Source organism: Ovis canadensis, chromosome 16 (assembly GCF_042477335.2).
Source record: "Ovis canadensis isolate MfBH-ARS-UI-01 breed Bighorn chromosome 16, ARS-UI_OviCan_v2, whole genome shotgun sequence".
Lineage (NCBI taxonomy): Eukaryota > Metazoa > Chordata > Mammalia > Artiodactyla > Bovidae > Ovis > Ovis canadensis.
In genome coordinates, this window is record NC_091260.1 from 20,808,804 (window position 1) to 20,835,352 (window position 26,549).

General features: G+C 42.6%; 1 protein-coding gene across 6 annotated transcripts in view; it reads right to left on the reverse strand.

The window, feature by feature from the left end:
• Positions 1-26,549, reverse strand: part of ARHGEF28 (Rho guanine nucleotide exchange factor 28) — a 346,403-nt gene that overhangs the window by 128,015 nt on the left and 191,839 nt on the right. The window contains exon 1 of one of the 6 annotated variants that reach the window (XM_069556184.1): positions 6,844-7,426. The exons of the other annotated variants lie outside the window; for them this stretch is intronic. Coding sequence (XP_069412285.1) covers positions 6,844-6,928 — 85 coding nt within the window. The 5' untranslated portion in view covers positions 6,929-7,426. Of the gene's footprint in view, positions 1-6,843; positions 7,427-26,549 lie in introns of those variants that run through there. 6 annotated transcript variants of the gene reach the window in all.

Genomic DNA, 26,549 nt, shown 5'->3' on the forward strand with positions numbered 1-26,549 from the left:
ACACAAGTCACAATGGCACAAAGGATAGAACAATGAAATTGAGGGAATTCAGGGGAGGCTTCCAGAATAAAGGACCCTCAGGCAGCGTCTTGAAGGACGAGTTAGAGACTTCAAGTTGCAAGTGGGATAAACAGTGACCTGAATTTGCTAAACAAAAAGTAAAAGGAGGAGGGGAGAGATGTACTGAAGGCATGTGAGGGAAGCTCCAGAAACAAAGGAATATAACACTCAAGCTTGGTGGGGGGCGCGCCATGAGAGTCAAGGCAGCAATACACCCCCAGAGACTAGAACGCACGCCTGAACTTCAGTGGGACCCACCACAAGACTGCTTATCCTTACGTGTGTGCAGTATTTCCTCCTACTACAGACTGGTTTCTCCCAGCTAAGAGCTTTCATTTCCACCCTTCCAGCACTGCTACCCAAGAAGGAAGATACGCCTTCCAAATGCCAGTTTGAAGAACACCAAGGAAACACTCTGACTGGCCAGCTTGGGGTCATGTGCCCACCCTGGGCCAACAGTTGTGACCAGACATGAGGAGGGCTGTGACTGGCCCACCTGAATGGGACGCCCATCTCACTGCATCCCGGGAGACAAGGCCACAGTGGAAGGTGGCAGCATCATTTGGACCTATGCCCAGAGCAGTGGAGGGGCCACCCATTTAAGAATGAGAGTGCTGTGCGGTGAAGGGCAGGAGAATACTAGAACCAACTGTCCAGGCCAGTTTAACACTTGGCATCTCTCCGTGTTTTGTGCTCCATGAGTGAACAGCACACAAAGATGGGCTATTGTCCATCACTTTGATACACTCTGTGTATATCTGACTCTGGCCACTTGTTTGGAAGGACAGTCTGTTAAAATTTCATTTCAGACTTCTCTGGTAGTCCACTGGCTAAGAATCCACCTACCAATCCAAGGGACATGGGTTTGATCCCTAGTCCAGGAGATTCCACAACCAAGCCCACATGCCTAGAGAAGCCGCCGCAATGAGAAACCCATGCACCACAGTGAAAACCCAGTGCAGTCACAACAAACACACACAAAGGAAACAATCCCACCACTCCACCACAGGCTGCTGAAATGGCATCCCTTTCATGATACCCTCAACTTGAACTAGTCTCTTCACCTTGAACTTCAACAGTAATTTGTCCTGAACTCTCCTATAGGACTTATCACATTTTCCCTTAGTTCTCCCTTAATTAATGCATCTGAATAAACAACCCGTTGGTCCTTCCCCAAAACTGGAGTGGTAGGGACGAAGCTCATGAGCATGGGGTAATAAATTAGAATAATGTCTCCTTTCCACTGACAGGGATTAATGCAGACATGTACCTTGCCTAAGAATTTGAACTAACTCAAAATAAAGGAAACAAATCAGTTTCAAATAGTTGGCAAAGTATTTGTTTAACTAAAGGGAGCCATGAGGGGTATGTAGCTATGTGGTTTGGCAACAGCCTTCTTCTCTAGGGCTGACAAAGGCAGGCCTCCAGGAAGCGTCTGAAATTGAAACTGCTCAGCATGAGGTTCAATACTATCTTCATTGTGAGCCAACGAAATCTTAGCAGGTTATGTCACCTTTAGGAAAATGTTTCTCTTCCTTAATAAGAGTTTCTGTAGTGACTTTTTCCTCCTATGGTATTCAGGCATCCTTTGGGGAATTTCTAGATGAAATACACATATGCCCGTGAAAGTGTGTGTATTCAATAAAACTTCTTGAAAGAAAGGAAGGAAGGGAGGGCAGGGAAGAGGAAGAAGGCAAGTAAGCCCCTGAGACAAGAGTACCTCACATCTCAAAATGATCATTAAATCTTCTGACATACCATCATACCTTTCATATGTACTGGGTCAGGGATTAATTTTCACACTGAGTACCTGGTCTCCAAACACTAAATGAGCTCATGAGACAGGCCAAGACAGTGGTCTCCTGATTCTTATCTCCATTCCCAGCACACTCACTCTCTCTGACTTCAGCTTTCTCTGAGACAAACCTAAGAATCTTCCAAGATGCACTGGAAGCTCTGCTCTCCCATCCTTTTCTCAGCTCCTCTCGCCTCTCCTGTTCCTCACCCGGCTATCCAATGGGGCAGTCATCCGCCAGCTCTTCCCTCAAATGAGGGATGTGTGTCCGTACATGTGAGTGAAGATGCGTCAAGACAGTGGAAACGGGGCTCCCCGAGTGTTCCCCAGAGTTTCCACTGCCACCTCTCTCTCTCGTCCAAGATACATAAGACAAGGAGAAGCTAGGATCATGAGGCACAGTAGCACCCACTGAATATAAGCTACAGCTTATATTAATACAATACAGCTACTCACTGAATTCACCATCTTTTATCTCTACTGAGAGCTGGTATAATACACTAGGAAGAACAAAACCTCTGAAGTCAAGGACTATGTTCTGTCGTAGGTCTGGTTCTGCATTTATCAGTCTAATCTTGGGTAACTCTTTTCATCTCTCTGAGCCTCAGCAGGCATGCGTGCTAAGTTGCTTCAGTTGTGTCCGACTCTTTGCAACCCTATGGACTGTAGCCCCTCCCCCAGGATCCTCTGTCCATGGGATTCTCCAGGCAAGAACGCTGGAGCCTTTCCCTTCTCCGGGGGATCTTCCCGACCCAAGGATTGAACCTGGGTCTCCTGCATTGCAGGCAGATTCTTTATTGTCTGAGCCAGCGGGGAAGCCCCTGAGCTTCGGAGCCCCCAGCTAATAAATGAAGATGATGACCGTATCTGACATACAGGCCTTTTACAAGATAACACACGTGCAAACCACCTTATAACACAATGAATGAGTGCCATTCATTCTTTCCTTTCGTCATTTTTACCATGTAATTGTTATCTGCGTTTCTTGGTATGGACTTGGAAATAACTTTAAAACTCTTTAAGCCTCAGTTTCCTCAACTGTTAAACAGATACAATATCTCTCAGAGAATTATTTTGAGAATCAGATGTTATAAGTGTCAAGTACCCACCACAGCTTAGTAAACAATGGTTATTATGATTAATAAAGTAGTACACACATACTAGTTATTTTGACTATGACTACAGAAAGTTTGGTGCTATCTAAGCTCTCCAAGGTCATTAAGTTTTCATCCAGGCATTGCCTCTTGCACCAGCAAAAGAAAGGGAAAAAAAAGAGCAGTCTTTCACACTTTGCATCACTATGTGTGTGTGCCTAGTCACTCAGTCGTGCCCAATTCTTGAGACCCCACAGACTATAGCCTGCCAGACTCCTCTGCCCATGGGATTCTCCAGGCAAGGATACTGGAGTGGGTTGCCATTTCCTGCTCCAGGGATCTTCCCGATCCAGGCATCAAACCCAGGTCTCCTGCATTGCAGGCAGTCTATGATGGACAGGAACTGGAAAAGGAGACAGTGAGACACAGGGCTTAAGTGAATGAAAGGCAGAAAGAGAAGAGCAGCTCCGCCCTTACTGGGGCCTGATGACTTACACCAAAGATGCGTTGGAAAGACTGAAGAACCACCGGGAACAGGTAAAAGCCAATCCCTACAGTTTCAAATTTCTCATGAATAAATATTGTTTCTTGGTTGAATCTCCTACTGAAATCAACAAAATAAAAATCCAGGCATTCCTGGAGTCCTTGAAGCAAGCAATCATGGATTCTGACCCACTTCAATTATTAACCACTAGGTTCCCAGGACAGCCTGTCCTGGGGCTGCCCATGATATGCCAAGGGCATCTTTGAGAACCCCAGGAATAGCTGTGGGGCAGTTTGGTTTCAACTGCTTTCACCCCCTGCTTACATCACATCACATTACCCTCTAGACATCAGTCCCTTCCAAAGGGCCTACTTCCAAGTTAGATCCTCTTCTCTTTCCTTATGAGGACATGAAGACAGGTACTAGTTGCAGCTTTAACTTAATATATAAGTATTGATGGATTTCTGCTAGTCCAACTTTCTTCTTATTACTACACCCTCTAAACTTTCACATCTCTCTAAACAAGCCAGTAATATGTGCATGTGTCTTTCAAAGAACAGTGATAAGGACAGCAGGGGATATTAAAAGACAGAGAATACTAACAAGGAGGATCAGCACAGAAAACAAAGAGGGAATAAAAAATATTTCTAACCAAATATGAAAGGTTTGCTTATAAGCCAGAAATTCTAAGCTCTCAATACCTTCTTCATGATTTCCCAGGAGACCAGAACCTACATCCAGAGAATGATGTTGGTGATGATTAGAAGGAAGAAAAGAATAAGCAAGAAACTCAAGGCATCTTAAAGCCTGGAGAAATAATTAGATCATATTCTAAGGGATAAGAGACCATAGATCATCACAATCTAGCCACAGGGCTGAAAAAATCAGGTTTCTCAGTGTTTCTTCTACTGCCAGGAGAGATGATCCATTTCCAATGCTAAGCTCCTTGTAAGCAGAGACAGGATCTATCTGGTTCACTACTTCATCCACCCTCTAGGAAGTGTCTGGGCACACTGGATATGCTTGTTGAGCACTCAAACAATTCCCTAACACTTCACTCCTTGGATCCCATCATTCTCATCTGTAAAATGAGGTGGTTGGGCCCTGTGATCCCTAAGGCCCTTTTGGTTCTGGGATTCCACTCGGCTGACATTAGAAACAGTGTGCCCAAAGCCATCCTTTGCAACCTGGTCATCACCATTTAATGAAGAAGGAAGCCTGGGACACTGACAATCCCCAGCTCTCTGTTACCCACCTTAGTTTCACTTGTCCTTTGTTTATTAGCAGCAAATAGTTAATCATTTTCATATCTCAGGTACCTGCTTTCACTTGAATCGAGTTTAATTTATACATAACTATGTTATGACTTTCTGCTGGAGTTCAAACTGGCTATGCTCCAAGTTTGGATTTCAAAGGAGAATGTGATTAATGCATTCCCTACAACTCCACTGGACTCTGAGGGTTCTCCATCGGCCTCCTAATCATTAATCTCACAACTCTTCAGGTTGTTCGACGACCTAGGCCCCCCACAACACTGGCATCCTGCCCACCAGCTAGGCGATACATTTAAATACAAGACTATATACAACAGATTATTCCCCAAATTTGAGTGAGAATTAGCACAAAGATTAAGGAGTCTTACAGAACTGCTACCTGCCCTCAAGAAGTTCTCCAGGCACCAGAACTAGTAATATTCATTCTAAAGAATTAAGGACTTGGTGTAGCTCCTGTCCCAGAAGTCATTTAAAAGTTTTAAACAAATTATTTGGCAATAATTTCAAACTTACAGAAAAGCTGAATGAATGAAAATAACAAGAAGAACACTAAGACTTGCCCTTTCCCCAGACTTACCTACCGTTAACATTGTGCTCCATTTTCCCCTGGCATCTGAGCTTGCTTTCACACACACAGGCTTTTGTTCTTCATAGATTCTCCCCCCACCCCCGAACTATTTAATAGTAAGTCACATTTGAATCACGGCTCTTTACCCCCAAAGAAGCAGCAATTAAATTTTAGAACAGAATGTTGTACAAATGGTTTAAGTCCCCAGTGACAGAATTTCAAGGATGGCAATGAACAGTGTGGGAGGTTTGCTCAGGGTGAGGCTTTCTAGGACTCCTGTAGAGTCAGCTCATCTGATTCCTGGGGTTGGGAGTCTTGATTTCAGACCAAGAGCACACACACACACACACACACACACAGACACACACACAGACACACACACACCCACACCCACACCCACACCCACACACACACACACACACACCTCTTTTTATTTTAGAAGGAAAAGTCCTTGAAGTAAATCAGGTACATGGACAACTGCCAGCCCCCATTTTTCTCCAGGAGAAGCAGAGGGCAGTGTGGCGGGTCATTCTGTTCTCAGATGATTCTGCCCTTCCCACCCCCACCCCCGCCACCCAGGATAAAGCAACAACAACAGCCCACTTTCAGAAATACCTCTTCTGCTTGCAGGCTCACAAAAATGTTTCTTTCTCTTTGAATTAAAAACATAACCACACAAAGTTCATCCACCAGACAAGAAAGGGTTGCTCACTACCTTTGTAGCTTTGATCAGCCTGAGAAGGCAACAATCCCCACATGCTGGGGCTGGTGTACCAGATACTCAGGCCACCTCTGCTATTCCCTAAGACCATCTTATCTCCTGGTTTCCAGGACCTGCACCACGAGAGTGGGTTGCAGGTGAGGGGGAATAAGCAGTGTGAAGCCGCGCCATCATTAATCATACTGCAAATAATAGCTCTTCTTTCTTAGGCAGTAAAGCATTTTGCATACTGGTAATTATTGTTAATAAACTTTTTAATATATGACTGCATCCCCTGGAGAAATACAGGCTTTGTAGCTGAAATTAATTGTCTTAAAATCCCTTCCTTAGAGCATCTACAAAATCAAGAAAGTAGTATAGAAAAGAGAGAACTTTCTCAGGTATTAAGGAAAAAAAATAACTTTTTTAAATTAGCACACACTTGAAAACTAAAACACAAACACAGCAGAAACTGGGTACTGAATGCACATGTAGATCTCTGTAAATCCCACAAAGACCAGACACTTTTAAATCAACAAGACTTCTTACTGTCAAGGGAACGCCAAGGTAACTCTGAGCAAATGATTCCAAAACATTTACCTTGTACTAAGCTCCCTGTTTATTTTTTTTTTAATAGCATAAGCATAATACAGCACAAAGGTAAATTTCAAGTGAAAGGAACACAAGAAGAGTGAGTGGGTTTACTTCAGAGGTCTACTGTAAAACACATATTGTGAGAGTTTTACAAAGACACGTATAAACATGCACTCCATCAGAAAGAGTTCTGCAAAGCAATGAGGAAAAGAAAGGTAAGAAGAGGAAGACGCCTGCCTTGGCTCCAGGAGAGGTAAAAGATCCCATGAGCTACCTTGTTTGGACGCCCTCCGTCGAATCTTCATTTTGGGGAAGGAAGGCCACGAGTAGTTAAAAGGCGAGTCTGAGTCAGAATCCATCTTTTTGTCTGGATGAAATCAAACAGACTCGACAGCAGAGACTTGGGAAGAACTGGGGCGTCCCCAGCCAGGAGGCGAGTCTCCCGTGTGATGTAAAAGGAAGGGATGGGGCTGGGTGAAAGCTGCGAACACCGAGGCGGGAGAGGCAATAAACGTTTTGCTTCCTTCAGGCGTTCAGGCATGTAGACCAAGAAGGAGGCTGTAAATATTCAAGCCAAACCGAGAAAGTACAAGGAGGTAAGCACGGCCCCTCAGAGTGGCACAGGTACACCGCAGTCCAGTTATTCAGAAGGTCACTGGGAGCAAATGAATCATTAACTCTTCTCCTTGCTGGAAATGGAGGCGAAGAAAAAAGGTAGCTGGGAACTGAGAGAGAGCCGCCTGGAACTCAAGAAAAGCTTCTGAAGGCAGGCGCCTGTTTTGGTCGGGAGCTAGGGGATGCTTTCTCAGAAAAGCCACCCTGTGCAGCGTGAGATAAAGGTTGAGGTTTATGTGTGTGGACAGCCAGAAAGCTCCGGTACATAGGCAAATAAAGGCCGTCATACACAGGGCAGAGGGTTTTTCCAGAGCGGTCTGTTCTTTCATACGATTGGCAGGTTTGGCAGCTTTTCAGATCTAAGAGCCAAAACAGCTCTGATAATTCATTTAACAATCCAGTCTCCCCATCCTTTTAATCCTCAAGGGGTTGGAAGCTTTAACTTCCATCCAGAATTGTAGTTATCTCGTTAAATTCATGCAGAGTCACCTACTTTATGCTTTAGCGCAACTGGGGCATTTTTTTCCCTCAAATTGTCACCAGCTTTGGTCATCAGTCACAAGGTGTTGCGTGCCTTTGGGACTCTGATGCACACTTTCATTCCATCTCAATAGAGCTACTGACTAATTTACACAGCCTCCCTGAACAACTCTTTGGTAATTAGCATTCAGCAGGAGCCTGTTACTGCCTTCCCATAAATCGTGACACTGCTCAAACTTACTTCTCTAAATCCCGACCAGCAGGCACAGAGATACATTGGCCTCGAATAAGCTCAAGTACAGCAGCCAAGATCAGTGGCAGAAAAAAGTGCACCCTAAGTCTCATCCAGGAGTCTCTTTGAAGCATAGAAGTATTGCGCTCTGTTTTGAGGTCATCTGACGGCCAAATAGACTTTAAAAGCAAGTAGAAACAAGATGGGGTCTTTTCAGCTCGGCAGGTCTGGAGGTGCCACGATGTGTCTTAATGAACACCCACCTCCTTACTTCAATTAGTTCCTAAACTGTTGGCACTCTCATGCCACGCAGTGTGAGAAACTAAGACACGCAACCTGCTCTGCAAGAGTTAATCCTGTCTGATGGGGTAGGATTTGGGTGAGGGCTACAGCTAGATGTAAAAAAAGGGGAGACGTCCCTTATTTTCAAATTCAAATAGCGTTACATAAGCCACCTCTGTGTTTTCATATTGTTTGCTTCGTAAACATAGCATGCTGCTGCTGCTAAGTCGCTTCAGTCGTGTCCGACTCTGTGCGACCCCAAGACGGCAGCCCACCAGGCTCCCCCGTCCCTGAGATTCTCCAGGCAAGAACACTGGAGTGGGTTGCCATTTCCTTCTCCAATGCATGAAAGTGAAAAGTGAAAGGGAAATCGCTCAGTCATGTCTGATGCTCAGCGACCCCACAGACTGCAGCCTACCAGGCTCCTCCATCCATGGGATTTTCCAGGCAAGAGTACTGGAGTGGGGTGCCATTGCCTTCTCTGAAACATAGCATACAAGTAGATAAAAATACAACTAGAAGGTAACTGTTAGCATTACAACTAAATAAAAACATACAATGTATTCTCTACTTTGTGACCTTTTATTTGAAAAGTATATATTTTTCTTACTCAGCTGGGTGCAACTATATGGAAAAAGTACTCTCAACTCTAATACTAGATAAGGTTTTCATACACATGCATCTTTCTATAAGAAAATAGACAAAGTTTTGTGAATGGGTTTCCATTTATTCTGTTTTAGAACTGAGAACATTGTAGGCAGCTGTGAAATGAATGAATGATGTACACAGTTAAGCCCTAACCTGTAGATGAAGAATCTTTATATGAGAGCTGCAATATTTTTAGTATCTGATGGGTGACTAAATGTGTGCATCTGGACCAAAACAGCTATGTGAACTCCAGTAAAATGTTTAAACATATATCTGCATTTTATTCATCATGGCAAGAACGATACATTTGCAAAGAACAATAGTATCGGGTAGAAAAGCCCCAGACAATACTTGGGGTGTGCACAGGCCTCCTGGCTGCCTGAGAGATGTTCAGAGACCCAGGAAAGCGAACCTCCTCCAGCAGAGATAATCACCATTTGAAAACGAAAGTACTAGGTCAGGAGATACTGCTATCTTTCTCATTATCATAGTTTTAGAACCACTTAACCAGGATAAATCCCAGGTCAACAAACTACTGGAACAGGCTGCTCCTCTACTGACCATCAGAGACAGGTCAGAAGACCTTCAAGACAATGCAAAGACATAAAGGAACTCTGCAAAATGCAAATCTGTGAGCTGTCAGGTAGATCCGTCTAAATCTAATTTTCCCCAAAGTACAGTCCTAGCTGACCAATTCCATGTCAACTGATTGTTGATATCAAAATTATTCCAGCAATAAAACTACTAGTACTACCCAACTGGTACATGTGAGAAGCCCAACAAGAGACTTTCCAACCTCATTTGCTTTATTATTTATCAACCTTGTTTAAAGAATGAATTAAGTGTGCTGACCAGCAGCGCATAGTTAACATAAAAAGTGGAGTATTGTGTTGACACAGTCCTTTTTTTAGGCCAGCTCATTTTCCTACCAAAGAATTTCTCCTAAATATGGGTCATTTATCCTCCTTACTATCTATGGTAATTGAGTTCCACAACCCCCCCGCCATGGGTCAATGTGATTGCATTTAAATTAATTCAAGATGTTATTTACATCTCATTCATATTCAACAGCTTAATTTCTTTGCTTTCTCTGACTGGCTGATTACAATTGCAGCTGGCAGAATAAACGATATATCCCCAAGGCCACTTTCTCACCAGTTACCATACAACCATGACAACATAAGAATGTAAATGATTTCATCAGCCTTACTGTGCCTCCTTTAATTAAAAATCCTTTACCTAAAAAATAAAGTCACAATTATCCAGGACACATACTGTCACCTACTTTTCAATCTTGATAAAACTGAACCTCCCTGGAAGATTATTCATATTTTGACTTAAATTACAGCATTTGTACGGTTTTCTCATCCTCCAGTGGGATCCAAAATTCCTTGAGGGCAAGAACGGTGTTTTATATTCATATTTTTAAAGAACCACACGCTGAAAAGAAAAGGTATGGGGTTTTGGAGACAAATACAGATGGTCCCCAGCTTATGATGGTTCAGCTTTACCAATGGAGCAGAAGCATTCAGTAGAAACCAAATTTGAAAATTCGAATTTTGATCTTCTTCCAGACTAGTGATATGCCCTATAGTAGTCTGTCATGACGCTGGGCAGTGGCACTGAGTGCAGCCACCCGTCAGCCACGTGATCACGAGGTTAAGCAACCTGTACGCTTACAGCCATTCTGCACCTGTACAACCATTCTGTTCTTTCACTGGCTTCCCTGGTGGCTGAGCGGTAGAGAATTCACCTGCAATGCAGGAGCCATAGGAGACACAGGTTCGATCCTGGATCCAGAAGATCCCCTGGAGGAGGGCATGGCAACCCATTCCAGTATTCTTGCCCAGAGAATCCCATGACAGTGGAGCCTGGTGGCTACAGTCCATGAGTTGCAAAGAGTTGGACACGACTGAAGCGACTTAGCACACATTCAATAAATTACATGATATTCAACACTTTATTTTAAAATAGGCTAGATGATATTGCCCAACTCTAGGCTAATGTACATGTTCTGAGCACACTGAAGACAGGCTAGGCTAAGCTAGGATCTTCAGCAGGTTAGATTTATTAAATGCATTTTGACTGATGATATTTTCAACTTACAATGATTTTATTGGGCCATGACCTCATGAGAAGTCAAGGAAGATCTGTATATCTGGGCTCTGTCACTTATTTACTTAGTGGCCCTAACCAAGTCACTCACACATTCTGATCCCCAGTTGTCACCTATAAAATGAGATAACATCTATACTTCAAAGAGTTGTGAGGATCAAATGAGATTCTGACAGTAGAGAACATAAGTTTTTGCTAAATTTCAGCTTACATGTTAAATGTTAGTAAAGTTTTCCCTTTGATTATATTTCTCTTCTAAATTGTAGACACTGAAGGAAGCTTATCTTCACCTCAAGAGTAATAGCTTGATTTTCAAAACAGAGACATGGCAACATACAAAGAAGTTCCAAGGACATCATACCCAAACAGAAAAAGGAGGAGGATTTGTTTTGCTTCTCTGCTCCATTGTTTGACCACCAGAGACAACAGTTTTTAACACAGTTAAGCACATTCTTGGAGAAAAAGTAAAAAAAATAAAAATAAAAAAATACAGACAAGAGGCAGCAGGACCCAAGATGCAAGGACAAACCTATCTTGGATAACTTCAGCCACACACAGTGGTAATTTCAAGCCTCAACTTCCAGCATTAGGTGAAAGTTCTACAGATGATCAAAGTCCTCCTCCAAAACCTCTAGAAGGCACCATGGCATTGCTCCAAGTTCAACAGAAGCAGTTCTTTGCTTGCTTAGGTACCAGGTGCAGTGGTTGGCTTTCCCTGAGAGGCCATGTTTTACAGAAAACAAGGATCTTTAAAACCACAGCTTGGGACTTCCCTGGTGGTCCAGAGGTTAGAACTTTGCCTTCCAATGCTGTGGGGGTGGGAGGTGGTGGTACAGATTTGAACCCTAGTTGGGGAGCTAAGATCTGACAAACCTCGGAGCCAAAACACCAAAATATAAAACAGAAACAATACCATAACAAATTTTTAAAGACTTTAAAAATAGTCCACACCCCAAAAATCTTTTTAAAAAGCACGGCTCACGTCCACATGTAAAATGTGCTCACTGTGAGCCAGGGTAGGAAGCAGACACTCACATTCCCAGGGTCACACTCTCTCAGGGCCATTAAACTCACTTGAGTCTAGAACCACCCAAGGTTCAAATTATTTTCTCCCTATCTCCTCTCCCTATTTAATTTTGCCTAGAAAGTTAAATTCACATAAAGTACACACGAAGTAAGAGCGTGGTAGAGATGCCAGTTTGATCCCTGGGTCAGGAAGATCCCTTGGAAAAGGAAATGACAATCCAATCCAGTATTCTTGCTTGGGAAAATTCCATGGACAAAGGAACCTGGTGGGTGACTGTCCAGGGGTCACAAAGAAATTGGACACGACTGAGCACACACACACACAAAGGAGCATGATACAATGGTGGTCACAAGTTGGATGACATCATTCAATATACCACCTTACTTTAAAAATAGGAACTTTTTTAAAATTTCTTACCTACTGTAATCACCTTAATTTATCTGAACAGAAACTCCACGTGCCCCTTCACAAGTTCTGTATACCCCCTTATGTCATCCTACTGTCTGAGGGGGAAAAATGGACACAACCTAGAAAGCCAACAAACGAAATCAGCTGTATTATGATAAATGCACATGTGATACAAGAGAAGAAAATACTCAAAACACTTTAAGATAGGAAAATAATGGATTTTCTGACCAAAGTAACATAGTAATGAATTATTTTGTCAAAGCTTCCATGAGCATTTAGTATTGCTAACAGATGGAGGTTCTACTTAGATGATTCTCTAAGAAAACAGAGATCCTTAGTGGACCTCTTTTGTTCTCAGGCATAACTTGAAAGAATTAGGATAAATTCATTAAATATTCCTGAATAATACATTATGAAGAATTTTTAATTTAACTTGAAGAGGCAGCTGTGGATAGTAGATGTGAGGGCCCTTTGGGGCAGAAGAAGCAAGAATATGGGCCATGAGTCTGCAGAGAGAACGGAGGGCAAGGAGGAAAGTTTTAACATCTTGTTACAACCTAAAGAGCCAAAGTATTTAGGGAAGCAACATTTATGATTACACCTGAATTTATTCTCATCAGTTCAGTCGCTCACTTGTGTCCAACCCTTTGCAACCCCAAGGATTGACTGCAGCATGCCAGTCTTCCCTGGCCATCAAGAGCTTGCTCAAACTCATGTCCATTGAGTCAGTAATACCATCCAACCATCTCATCCTCTATCATCCCCTTCTTCTCCTGCCTTCAATCTTTCACAGCATCAGGGTCTTTTCTAATGAGTCAGTTCTTCACATCAGGTGGCCAAAGTATTGGAGTTTCAGCTTCAGCATCAGTCCTTCCAATGAATATTCAGGACTGATTTCCTTTAGGATGGACTGCTTGGATCTTCTTGCAGTCCAAGGGATTATCAAGAGTATTCTCCAACACCACAGTTCAAAAGCATCAGTTCTTCAGCACTCAAGCTTTCTTTATAGTTTAACTCTCAAACCATACATGACTACCGGAAAAACCATAGCTTTGACTAGATGGACCTTTGCTGGCAAGGTAATGCCTCTGCCTTTTAATAAGCTGTCTAAGCTGGTCATAACTTTTCTACCAAGGAGCAAGCTTCTTTTAATTTCATGGCTTTAGTCACCAACTGCAGTGATTCTGGAGCCCCCCCAAAAAAAGTCTGTCACTGTTTCCATTGTTTCCCCATCTATTTGCCATGAAGTTATGGGACCAGATGCCATGATCTTAGTTTTCTGAATATTGAGCTTTAAGCCAACTTTTTCACTCTCCTCTTTCATTTTCATCAAGAGGCTCTTTAGTTCTCCTTCGATTTCTACCATAAGCATGGTATCATCTGCATATCTGAGGTTATTGATATTTCTCCCAGCAATTTTTTTTTCTCCCAGCAATCTTGATTTCACCTTGTGCTTCATCCAGTCCAGCGTTCTAATGATGTACTCTGCATGTAAGTTAAATAAGCACAGTGACAATAAACAACCTTGATGTATTCCTTTTCCAATTTGGAACCAGTCCATTGTTCCATGTCTGTTTATAATTGTTGCTTCTTGACCTGCACACAGATTTCTCAGGAGGCAGGTAAGTTCAGTTCAGTTCAGTCGCTCAGTCATGTCCGACTCTTTGTAACCCCATGAATCGCAGCACGCCAGGCCTCCCTGTCCATCACCAACTCCTGGAGTTCACTCAAACTCATGTCCATCGAGTTGGTGATGCCATCCAGCCATCTCGTCCTCTGTCATCACCTTCTCCTCCTGCCCCCAATCCCTTCCAGCATCAGGGTCTTTTCCAATGAGTTAACTCTTTGCATGAGGTGGCCAAAGTATTGGAGTTTCAGCTTTAGCATCAGTCCTTCCAATGAACACCCAGGAACTGATCTCCTTTAGGATGCACTGGTTGGATCTCCTTGCAGTCCAAGGGACTCTCAAGAGTTTTCTCCAACACCACAGTTCAAAAGCATCAATTCTTCAGCGCTCAGCTTTCTTCACAGTCCAACTCTCACATCCATACATGACTATTGGAAAAACCATAGCCGGACCTTTGTTGGCAAAGTAATATCTCTGCTTTTGAATATGCTATCTAGGTTGGTCATAACTTTCCTTCCAAGGAGTAAGCGTCTTTTAATTTCATGGCTGCAATCACCATTTGCCGTGATTTTGAAGTCCAGAAATATTGTCTGACACTGTTTCCACTGTTTCCCCATCTATATCCCATGAAGTGATGGGACCAGATGCCATGATCCTCGTTTTCTGAATGTTGAGCTTTAAGCCAACATTTTCACTCTCCACTTTCACTTTCATCAAGAGGCTTTTTAGTTCCTCCTCGCTTTCTGCCATAAGGGTGGTGTCATCTGCATATCTGAGGTTATTGATATTTCTCCTGGCAATCTTTATTCCAGCTTGTGCTTCTTCCAGCCTAGCGTTTCTCATGATGTATTCTGCATATAAGTCAAATAAGAAGGGTAACAACATACAGCCTTGAGGTACTCCTTTTCCTATTTAGAAACAGTCTGTTGTTGCATGTCCAGTTTTAACTGTTGCTTCCTGACCTGCATATAGGTTTCTCAAAAGGCAGATCAGGTGGTCTGGTATTCCCATCTCTTTCAGAATTTTCCAGTTTGTGGTGATCCACACAGTCAAAGGCTTTGGCATAGTCAATAGAGCAGAAATGTTTTTCTGGAACTCTCTTGCTTTTTCGATGATCCAGCAGATGTTAGCAATTTGATCTCTGGTTCCTCTGCCTTTTCTAAAACCAGCTGGAACATCTGGAAGTTCACGATTCATGTATTGCTGAAGCCTGGCTTGGAGAATTTTGAGCATTACTTTACTAGCATGTGAGATGAGTGCAATTGTGTGGTAGTTGAGCATTCTTTGGCATTGCCTTTCTTTGGGATTGGAATGAAAGCTGACCTTTTCCAGTCCTGCGGCCACTGCTGAGTTTTCCAAATTTGCTGGCATATTGAGTACAGCACTTTCACAGCATCATCTTTCAGGATTTGAAATAGCTCAACTGGAATTCCATCACCTCCACTAGCTTTGTTTATAGTGATGTTTTCTAAGGCCCACTTGACTTCACATTCCAGGATGTCTGGCTCTAGGTGAGTGATCACACCATCGTGATTATCTTGGTCATGAAGCTCTTTTTTGTACAGTTCTCCTGTATATTCTTGCCACCTCTTCTTAATATCTTCTGCTTCTGTGAGGTCCATACCATTTCTGTCCTTTATCAAGCCCATCTTTGCATGAAATGTCCCCTTGGTATCTTTAATTTTCTTGAAGAGATCTCTAGTCTTTCCCATTCTGTTGTTTTCCTCTATTTCTTTTCATTGATCACAGAGGAAGGCTTTCTTATCTCTCCTTGCTATTCTTTGGAACTCTGCATTCAGATGCTTATATCTTTTCTTTTCTCCTTTGCCTTTAGCTTCTCTTCTTTTCTCAGCTATTTGGAAGGCCTTCTCAGCAACCATTTTGGCTTTTCGCATTTCTTTTTCTTGGGATGGTCTTGATCACTGCCTCCTATACAATGTTACGAACCTCCATCCATAGTTCTTCAGGCACTCTGTCTATCAGATCAAATCCCTTGAATCTACTTCTCACTTCCACTGTAATCGTAAATGATTTGATTTAGGTTATACCTGAATGGCCTAGTGCTTTTCCCTACTTCCTTCAATTTAAGTCTGAATTTGGCAATAAGGAGTTCACGATCTGAGCCACAGTCAGCTCCTGGTCTTGTGTTTGCTGACTGTATAGAGCTTCTCCATCTTTGGCTGCAAAGAATATAATCAGTCTGATTTTGGTGTTGACCATCTGGTGATGTCCGTGTGTAGAGTCTTCTCTTGTGTTGTTGGAAGAAGTGTTTGTCATGACCAGTGCGTTCTCTTGGCAAAACTCTGTTAGCCTTTGTCCTGCTTCATTTTGTTGTCCAAGGCCAAATTTGCCTGTTACTCCAGGTATCTCTTGACTTCCTACTTTTGCATTCCAGTCCCTTATGATGAAAAGGACATCTTTTTTGGGGTGTTAGTTCTATGAAGGTCTTGCATGCCTTCATAGAACTAATCAACTTCAGCTTCTTCAGCATTTCTGGTTGGGGCATAGACTTGGATTACTGTGATATTGAGTGGTTTGCCTTGTAAACAAAGCGATCATTCTGTCATTTTTGAGACTGTATCCAAGTACTGCATTTTTGAGTCTTTTGTTGACTACGAGGGCTACTCTGTTTTTTCTAAGGGATTCTTGCCCACAGTAGTAGATATAATGGTCATCTGAATTAAATTCACCCATCCCAGTCCATCTTAGTTCACTGATTCCTAAAACATCAATGTTTGCTCTTGCCATCTGCTGCTTGACCACTTCTAATTTACTACTTGATTCATGGACCTAACATTTCAGTTAAGAATATTGCTCTTTACAGCATCAGACTTTACTTCCATCACCAGTCACATCCACAACTGGGCATTCTTTTCACTTTGGCTCCATCTCTTCGTTCTTTCTGGAATTACTTCTCCACTCTTCTCCAGTAACATTGGGCACCTATCAACCTGGGGAGTTTATCTTTCAGTGTCAAATCTTTTTGCCTTTTCATACTGTTCATGGGATCTCAAGGCAAGAATGCTGAAGTGGTTTGCCATTCCCTTCTCCAATGGACCACATTCATTATTCTCATAATGTTCCAATTTTAATTTTCAATTTCCCCAAACTTTCTGAAAAAGTTTCTTGCATGACATAGACTTGTTCAGAAACTTTTTTTAGAACCAATTTTAACATCAATTGTTCTATAGACTTTTATATGGTCATTCATATGTAAATCAGTTAAAAGAGAAAGAATGTAAATAGTTTCAACATAAACAGTATTAATAAAGTTTTGAAGCTGAAATTCACGCAAAATGCGATGAATAATCCAGTTTGTTTGTTTGTCTGTTTTTAGTATTTAATGTGGTGGACTCATGTTGCATATGCTACTTGAATATTGATCCTTTTGGGCCGTCTCAACTGACAGAGCAAGGAAATATGTGTGTCCTAACCCAACTGTGAGCTTCCCTGTGGCTGTCAATAAAGAATCCGCCTGGAATGCAGAAGACCTGGGTTTGATCCCTGGGTCAGGAAAATCGCCTGGAGTAGGAAATGGCAACTCACTCCAGTACTCTTGCCTGAAGAATTCCTTGGACAGAGGAACCTAGGAACATGGGTTGCAAAAAGTTGGACATGACTGAAAGACTAACACTAAACCTAGGTATACACCCACACCTGCAAATATTTCCATAGGCAAACGTGTGTCTTCATTGAGTACACACTGATGTCGACATCTCTCATTCATTACCACATGGATCATTCTGGCCTCCTCCCCTCGTTTATAAACCCCCACTTCAATCGTGAAAAACCTGACACCTACTCTCCATAATCCACTGACTTGCTTATTTCCAGTATATATTTATAGTAGTGTCAGAAAAGTTAACCTATACCCCTAGGGGAAATAACTTTATAACCAAGAAGAAAGAGCTTATGTACAGTTTCTTTTGCCTTTATTCTTACAGACTACTCATTTCCAAAGTGACTGAGGTCTGCATCCCACTCCCATCCTCTATAGTAAGGACATTCCCAACATTTTTAATAAAATTAGACTGTTTTGCTACATTCTATATTCCATCACAGGATTCTCCAACATCCTAATTTTTAAATTTGTATCCATTGAAAGCTTACTCTGGATGCCATAAATTTCTACGGGCTTTGACAAATATAGTGTTACATATCCACCATTATAGTATCATAAAGAATATGTTCAACATCAAAAAGCAAAAACAAAAAACCACAAGACAGGAATGTGTAGAAAGCACAGAGCAAGTCAAGTGAAAGAGCCCCTCGCTGCCAAAGCTAAAACACTCTGAACAATGTTGTACAAGGTCACTACCCCAGATTTAAAATAAGTATCCATGAACTCATATTGACATAAATGCTTGAATAAATAAGCAAAAGGATTCACATCTCCCATGGAGAATAATATAGGTGGGTACTCCGCCCACAGGGAAGCATACAATCCTGTACATCATGACTTTCTTCCGAAGAGCACACCATGGGAAGAGGAGCAGGGAAGAGTGGCTTTACAGCGGAGAAACCTGGCAAATATTAGCTCCAGCCAGTAATCAAGGTCACCGTCAGCAGTGAGAGGTCTGACTGTTGACATTCTATACCACTGATACAGTGTGATGGAAATGGCACTTTACCTTGCTGGTTTTCCTCCCCAAACCCATGACCCCAGTTAAATGATAGGGATTACCAACTGAGGGACATTTTATAAAATATCTGACCAGTATACCTCAAAACTGTCCAGATCATCAAAAACAAGTCTGAGAAACTCTCACAGCCAAAGGGAACCTAAGGAAACGCAACAACTAAGTGTATATGATATCCTGGGGCAGCAAAATGGAAGCTAAGATAAAAACTAAGGAGATCTAAATAAAGGATGGACTTTAGTCAGTAATTATGTATCGAAGTTGGCTCATTAATTCTAAAAAAATGTACCATGATAATAATATATGATATTAAATAATAAGGGAGAGTAGGGGGATTTCATTGGGAAAGACCTTGACCTTGATGCTGGGAAAGACTGAAGGCAAAAGGAGATGAGGGTAGCAGAGGGATGTGATGGTTAGACAGCACCACTGACTCAATGGACGTGAACCTGAGCAAACTCTAGGAAATAGTGGAGGACAGGGCAGCCTGGGGTGCTGCAGTACATGGGGTCGCAAAGAGCCCAGGACGACTTAATGACTGAACAACAATAAGGTGGATTTGGAGGGCTGGGGATATGGGAACTCTCTGAACTACCTTTGCAACTTTACCATGAATTTGAAACTGTTCTACAGAATAAAATGTAAAAATGTTTTAAACAATGGGGGCAAAAAGTACAGAATCTATGTTCATGAAATATTTGTGGAAGGTATGCTAAAAGAAAGTCTACATTGCTTATTCAGATACATAGAATAAAACTCTATTTCCCTTTACTTAAGTTCTTACATGACGTTACCATGTAACTCTAAGGAAACGAATTAGACATTAAAAGATTATCTGTGGAAAATAATTTTAACTTCTCAGAAACAGTGTGATTTGGGGGGTTAATATGCTCCCCAGAGTCAACCCCAATGAGAAGCCCTTACTGGGCACTGGTGGGGCAGGTAAGGCTACTCACTGAGATCAGCAGAAACCTAACGGCAGACAAATCTCAAGAACCTGGATGAAGGCCAGCTTGCTTACTCAAAATTTGCTTTGAAATTCTAGACACCTTTAGTTTCATTCTTGATTCTGTTTTTCTGCTTGTTATTTTAAATGTTATGAAGGAACCACAGACTCTTTTCCACTGGATCTCCTATCTGACAGCTGATTGCATCCCTTCTTCCCTCTACACATTCTTCAGCATAATCTCGTATGGTGAAGAATAAGTTCTGTTGGATTTCTTACTCATGCTGAAGAGACCATGTTTCATAAAAATGTCTTCCAAATTAGGCACCCTGAAAGCTACAGCAAATTGTCCCGAAAATTTGTTAGAGCGTGTACTACTGGCAATGAAAGTTAGTGAGTGAGTGAAGTCGCTCGGTCGTGTCCGACTCTTTGCAACCCCATGGACTGTAGCCTGCAAGGCTCCTCTGTCCATGGAATTTTCCAGGCAAGAGTACTGGAGTGGGTTGCCATTTCCTTCTCCAGGGGATCTTCCTGACCCAAGGATCGAACCCGGGTCTCCCGCATTGCAGGCAGACGCTTTACCGTCTGAGTCACCAGGGAAGTCTGGAATCTTAATTGCCCTTAAGTCCCTTCCAAGGCATTAACCACTGGGTATTCAGCAAGCCTGGGGGATTCCCTTCTGGCAATAGTGGTAAAGAACTCGTCTGCTGATGCGGGAGATGTAGGTTCAATCCCTGGGCAGGAAGATCCCCTGGAGGAGGGCATGGCAACCCATGCCAGTATTCTTGCCTGGAGAATCCCATGGACAGAGGAGCCTGGAGGGCTACAGACTATAGGGTCGCACAGAGTTGGACATGACTGAAGCGACTCAGCATATACACACACACTCAGCAAACCTAAACTCACACAGACACACTGACACTGCCATCAAGCCCCAGACTCAAGGATTCCTCTGTATGGACAATTCTTTCATAAAGTGTCTGTACACACAGGTATTCTAAAGTGTTTCAACCAAAGAAAAGGAGACAAAATCCCTAAGCAGAAATTCAACTTTCCATCCAAAGCATTTACAAATACCATTTCCAGAATATATTTCATATCTTTCATTTGTTCCATGTTTTATAAGGTAGTTACAGTTCCCTTAAGATTTTATGCTTATTTGAAATTAATAATTGTTTGATTTAATCAAAATAGCATCTTTAGGGATAGAAGCTATGGAATTATTCACTAAGCTGGTTTACTTAGAGTTGAGGATCCTATTCTGGAGAATGAAAAAGTTTAGGTTTCAGAGAAAGAACTGCCATTTTTTCCTCTCCTTGATTACATTTCAGAAATTAAGTTAGTTTGTGACATGAAAGAAAAAGGCCATTTAGAATACACTACAACTAGGTCTCCCTAGTGGCTCAGTGGTGAAGAATCCACCTGCCTGTGCCTACCAACGCAGGAGATGTGGGCTCGATTCCTGAGTTGGGAAGATCCCCTGGAGAAGGAAATGACAACCCAATGCAGTATTTTTGCCTGGAAAATCCCATGGACAGAGGAGCCTGGCAGGCTTCAGTCCATGGGGTCGCAAAGAGTCAGACACAACAACTAAACAGCAACAAGAGCCAGGCTGGTACCACTATCAAACATCAGGACTCCTGGCAATGCCCTCACGACATCAGCGTCAACAGCCACCCACTCCCTTCATTCCAGTCTGTACACCTCTAAGTCCAATCAAGAACATGACAGCAAATATAGTCACTTGATTTCTTCTTAATGTTTAAAAAGAATCTTTAAAGGCTTAACCATCTCATTTCGGTTCAACTAGTTAGGTAACTTTTTCAATGTATTTTTTATTTTTTACCTTTCCTTTAGATCTATGATAATTGATGGTGATAATCATTCAAAGCCTGAAAACCTAATAGAAATGGGCTCCCATTGATTGTTTTTGTAAACAATTGAAATCAAAGTAGAACCACACTTCTCCAATTTCAAAAATACTGAAAATCCAGTAAGTCAGGAGTGATTTCAGCAGAGCAGGGTTCCCTTAAGGAGCTTTGTCATGGTTCTCAATCTCAGCTGTATCCAAGAATCAGCTAGGGGAGCTCTCAGAACTCGTGAAACACAGATTGCACTTCAGGCCAATTAAGTCAGACCTCACTGCGGGCGGGACCAGGGCTCCAGGATTGTTTGTTAAAGCCCCAAGGTAATCCCAGTGGGCAGAGAGAGTTCAGATAAGACAGTGCTGATTAACCAGCAATGCCTAATCTTAACTCACTTTCATTTTGCTTTATAAACACATAGTTATGAGCAAAAAATAGGTAGAACATTAGATCTGTCATTGGACCAGACAGCTTCCTAGACTCTGAACTTATTTAAAAAAAAAAAAAAAGCAACTATGCAACTATGTTAAATTATAAGACCATTTTTACACCTACAGTAAGGCTTTAATTCCTTCACACTTCCTACTCTGTACTATTAATTAACCTGATAATCCCAAAGTTCTCTTTTAACTTATGGGATAAAAGTCTGTCAGTAAGTATTCCCATTGTCTAATTTAAAGAAAAGTGCTTTATTTGCATTCCACAAGGAGACTTTTATTCAAACAATGAAACCACAAGTAGAGAAGGCAGAACACTCGTGATAAGAGAGCCAACCTCAGCTTACAGCACTCAGCACAATTCCAACAAGTCGGCAATTTCTTCTACCGAAACCAATTTTTAAAACCTCAACAACTGCAAGAAGAAATTTTCATTGAAGTGAACAAAAGGAATAAAATTCGAATCCAAATTTTTACAAATAACTTTGCATTCCAGTGGTCATCTCGGGATATTTCTCCAGTCCCAGCTCCTTTATTTCAAAACCAAAACACTGGTAAGCTTTGGTTTGTGGTTGAAAGATGATGCTCCCCCCCCCATGCAAAAAGAAATGAAAAGAATTAAATGAAGAAAACAAGGAATCTACCCAAAATTCTTATAGCCTGGGGTATAGAAACCTGCCAGAAATTAGGCTTAAAACTATTTTTCAGAAGGCTAACAGCTTTGCTAGAGTTACCCCCTCTCCCTTTTTTCCTTTTTTTTCCTTCCACATTTCATGCAACAGTTTTAAGATCTCAACATAGGTACATGTGTTACTAAATAATAGCAGCTAAAAGACAGTGACAGATTTTATTTTCTCGGGCTCCAAAATCACTGTGAATGGTGACTGCAACCATGAAATTAAAAAGATGCTGCTCCCCGGAAGAAAAGCTATGATTAACCTAGACAGTGTATTAAAAAGCAGAGACATCATTTTGCCGACAAAGCAAAGCTATGGTTTTCCAGCAGTCATGGATGTGAGAGTTGAACCATGAAGAAGGCTGAGCACTAAGAACTCATGTTTTCAAACTGTGGTGCTGGAAAACGCTCTCAAGAGTCCCTTGGACAGCAAGGATATCAAACCAGTCTATCCTAAAGGACTGAATATTCACTGGAAGGACGGATGCTGAAGTCCACTGACTCAACTGACGTGAGTTTGAGCAAACTTGGGGAGACAGTGAAGGACAGGGAAACCTGGCGTGCTGCAGTCCTTGAGGTCGCAAAGAGTTGGACACAACTGAGCAACTGAACAACAAGAGGGGGCCAGCTTCCAGTGACGTGAGTCCTAGATCTTAAGATTCCACATTTTAGATCTTGTTTCTGAAGATAAAAGTTTTGAGATGTTTCCAAACAATTTTAAATTGCTCTTTAAATTGCTCTTTTATAGCTTCAGTTCAGTTCAGTTGCTCAGTCATGTCCAACTCTTTGCGACCCCATGGACTATAGCACACCAGGCCTCCCTGTCCATCACCAACTCCCGGAGTTCACTCAAACTCATGTCCATCAAGTTGGTGATGCCATCCAGCCGTCTCATCCTCAGTCGTCCCCTTCTCCTCTGCCCCCAATCCCTCCCAGCATCAGGGTCTTTTCCAATGAGTCAACTCTTCGCATGAGGTGGCCAAAGTATTTATCGCCTAGTAGCCTCAATTCCAGAGAAGGCAATGGCACCCCACTCCAGTACTCTTGCCTGGAAAATCCCATGGATGGAGGAGCCTGGTAGGCTGCAGTCCATGGGGTTGCGAAGAGTCGGACACAACTGAGCGACTTCACTTTCACTTTTCACTTTTGTGCATTGGAGAAGGAAATGGCAACCCACTCCAGTGTTCTTGCCTGGAGAATCCCAGGGACGGGGGAGCCTGGTGGGCTGCCGTCTATGGGGTCGCACAAAGTCGGACACGACTGAAGCGACTTAGCAGCAACAGCAGCAGCCTCAATTCCATTTACAAACTTTCACTTAGTATAAGAAAAGACTAACCTAATTAGTCCTACTAATTAGTGATTTGCCAGACTAGTATTACTGACTGCACTGTCTCCACCCAGCTCACCACCTAAATCCATGGGCCTGGACTCTCCCAGATATATCCACAAATGCAGGTCTCAGATAATGAGTCTGCACAACTCCTGACATTTCGTTCTAAAGGGACTATTCTTTGCATCTTCCAGTCATTTTCTTCCAGTTACTCTTTGGCAATGTTTCCCTAAGCTCTTTGTGCAGAGGCTCCGTCCTCCTCTGTCTAGTCTGCTTTGGCTGGGTTGTACACCCCGAAACACCTCATTTCCTAGTGTTTGTTTCTGCTTGTGCCTCCTCGTCCCAGTTCATCTGGATGAGATTTTTGGGGCATCAAGTTAGGCTTCCTTCCACATTCAGCTCTGGTTCATCTTCTGCCCAGTGCCCACCTTGCCAGTCCCAACACCCCCTGAGAGGTTTTCTCGTTACACATAAGGTTCCCTAGTGGCTCAGACAGTAAAGAATCTGCTTGCAATGCAGGAGACCTGGGTTCAGTCCCTGGGTCGGGAAGATCCCCTGGAGAAGGAAATGACAACCCACTCCAGTATTCTTGCCTGGAAAATTCCATGGACAGAGGAGCCTGGTAGGCTACAGTCCATGGGTTTGCAAAAGAGTCAGACACAACTGAGCAACTAACACCTTCACTTCACTTTCAACAAACAGCAATGAAGTGACCCAGGGTATTAACAAATAACTGGGATTCGAGCCTCCAGCATGTACTGACAATTGGGCCACTTCGTAAAATCAACAATTATATTATAAAAGGGAGGGTCTGAGTTTGTTTGTTTGTTTTCTTAGCCAATAAACATTTATGATGGCTCAGACAGTAAAGAATCTGCTTTCAGTGCAAAAGAGCCAGCTACAGTCCCTAGGTCAGGAAGATCCCCGGGAGAAGCCAATGGCTACCCACTCCAGTATTCCTGCCTGGAGAATTCCAAGGACAGAGGAACCTAGCGGGTACAGTCCATGGGTTTGCAAAAGAGTCAGACACGACTGAGCAACTAACACTTTCAAACACTTACAGGAAGAATCTATGACATCTTCTCTTTCTTTTCACGAAAGTAATCCAATTTTTAGTAGAAAAAATGTACAGCATTATTTTCAGCTCCCTTCTAACATGGAGCTTTACGTATGGCATATAATCTAACGTGAATAAACTGGACACAATTCTATTGTTTATATGATCACAACTATGTTAAAAAAACAGATGCCAAGGGAAAATACCAGTAGTACACACACCAAAATCTAACAGTAGCTGATTTGGGGGTGGCAGGACTATAGGAATGATTTCTTGTTTTCTATTCTTTCTAAAACTTCAAAGTTTTCTACTGTGAGCAGTTCTTACTTATGTATTACAAAAGACAAAATCATTTCTTCGGAAAGGCTCATTTAGCACAAAGTGTGTTATTAGCCACTCAGTCGTATCCACTTCTTTGTAACCCCATGGACTGTAGCCCGTCAGGCTCCATGGAATTCTCCAGCCAAGGATACTGGAGTGGGTAGCCATTCTCTTCTCTAGGGGATCTTTCTGACCCAGGGATCAAACCACCTAGATCTCCCATATTGCTGACAGATTCTTTACCGTCTGAGCCATCAGGAAAGCCCCATTTAGCACAATATCATGCTTAAAATCCCAACCATGTGCATCAGGCTCACTCTCCACTTGCCAAACAGCAGATAAGGAGCTGCTTCGCACCCAGAGCTTCAGGTACCAGGACTTCCCAGGCAGGAAGATGACACCGGTCAATTCCATCACCACGTCCCCTAGTAACCCTACCTCCCTAACACCTGCCCCTGTGGGGAAAGTTAAGCATGCTCACAGAGCTCTTGTCTTAACATGTCAGTCTTACCAAGGATTCATTTTTTCCATCCAAATGTTTACATAACCTACAGCTTTAGTAAACTTCAACAAATTATCTTTAGTCCAATGCAAACAGATTGAAGGCAGGAGGAGAAGGGCACAACAGAGGACGAGATGGTTGGATGGCATCACCAACTCGATGGACATGAGTTTCAGCAAGCTCCGGAAGTTGCTGGTGGACAGGGAAGCCCGGCGTGCTACAGTCCATGGGGTCGCAAATGGTCAGACGTAACTGAGTGACTGAACTGAACTGAATGCAAACAATAGCTGATAAATGACTGCAGGAAAATCAGTTTCAAAGCTGGGCTGTCATATACAAGCTCACTCACACTGGAACATCACTTGCTGAGAGGAGAGCGTCACCTCCCGGGGCTTCCATAATTCACCTGAGGCATTGGCGTCTTGCTTCACAGTACTCAGTCATGAACTTAACTTTTAACCGGAAATCTTAGTTTCTTACCAGGCACATGTTTTTATTTTTTCAGATTCAACCTTTCAAAAGTAAAGTTTGCTTTTAAACTACAACAACTAACCACGTCGTTTCCAGCTTTGCCGATCCAGAGCTGGTCTAAGGCATTTTTGTTGGTAGCTGGGTTTCCAACAAGCAGCAGACGCTCACCCTCCCCGCTGTACTTCGCAAGGAGGGCCACGCTTCCTGCTCAGCGTTCACATCCCTTCTCCTTGCACAACGCTCACAGCTGCCCACTGTTAAGCTTCGATTTCTCAATCACATTTAGCCCTGTATCCTCTAG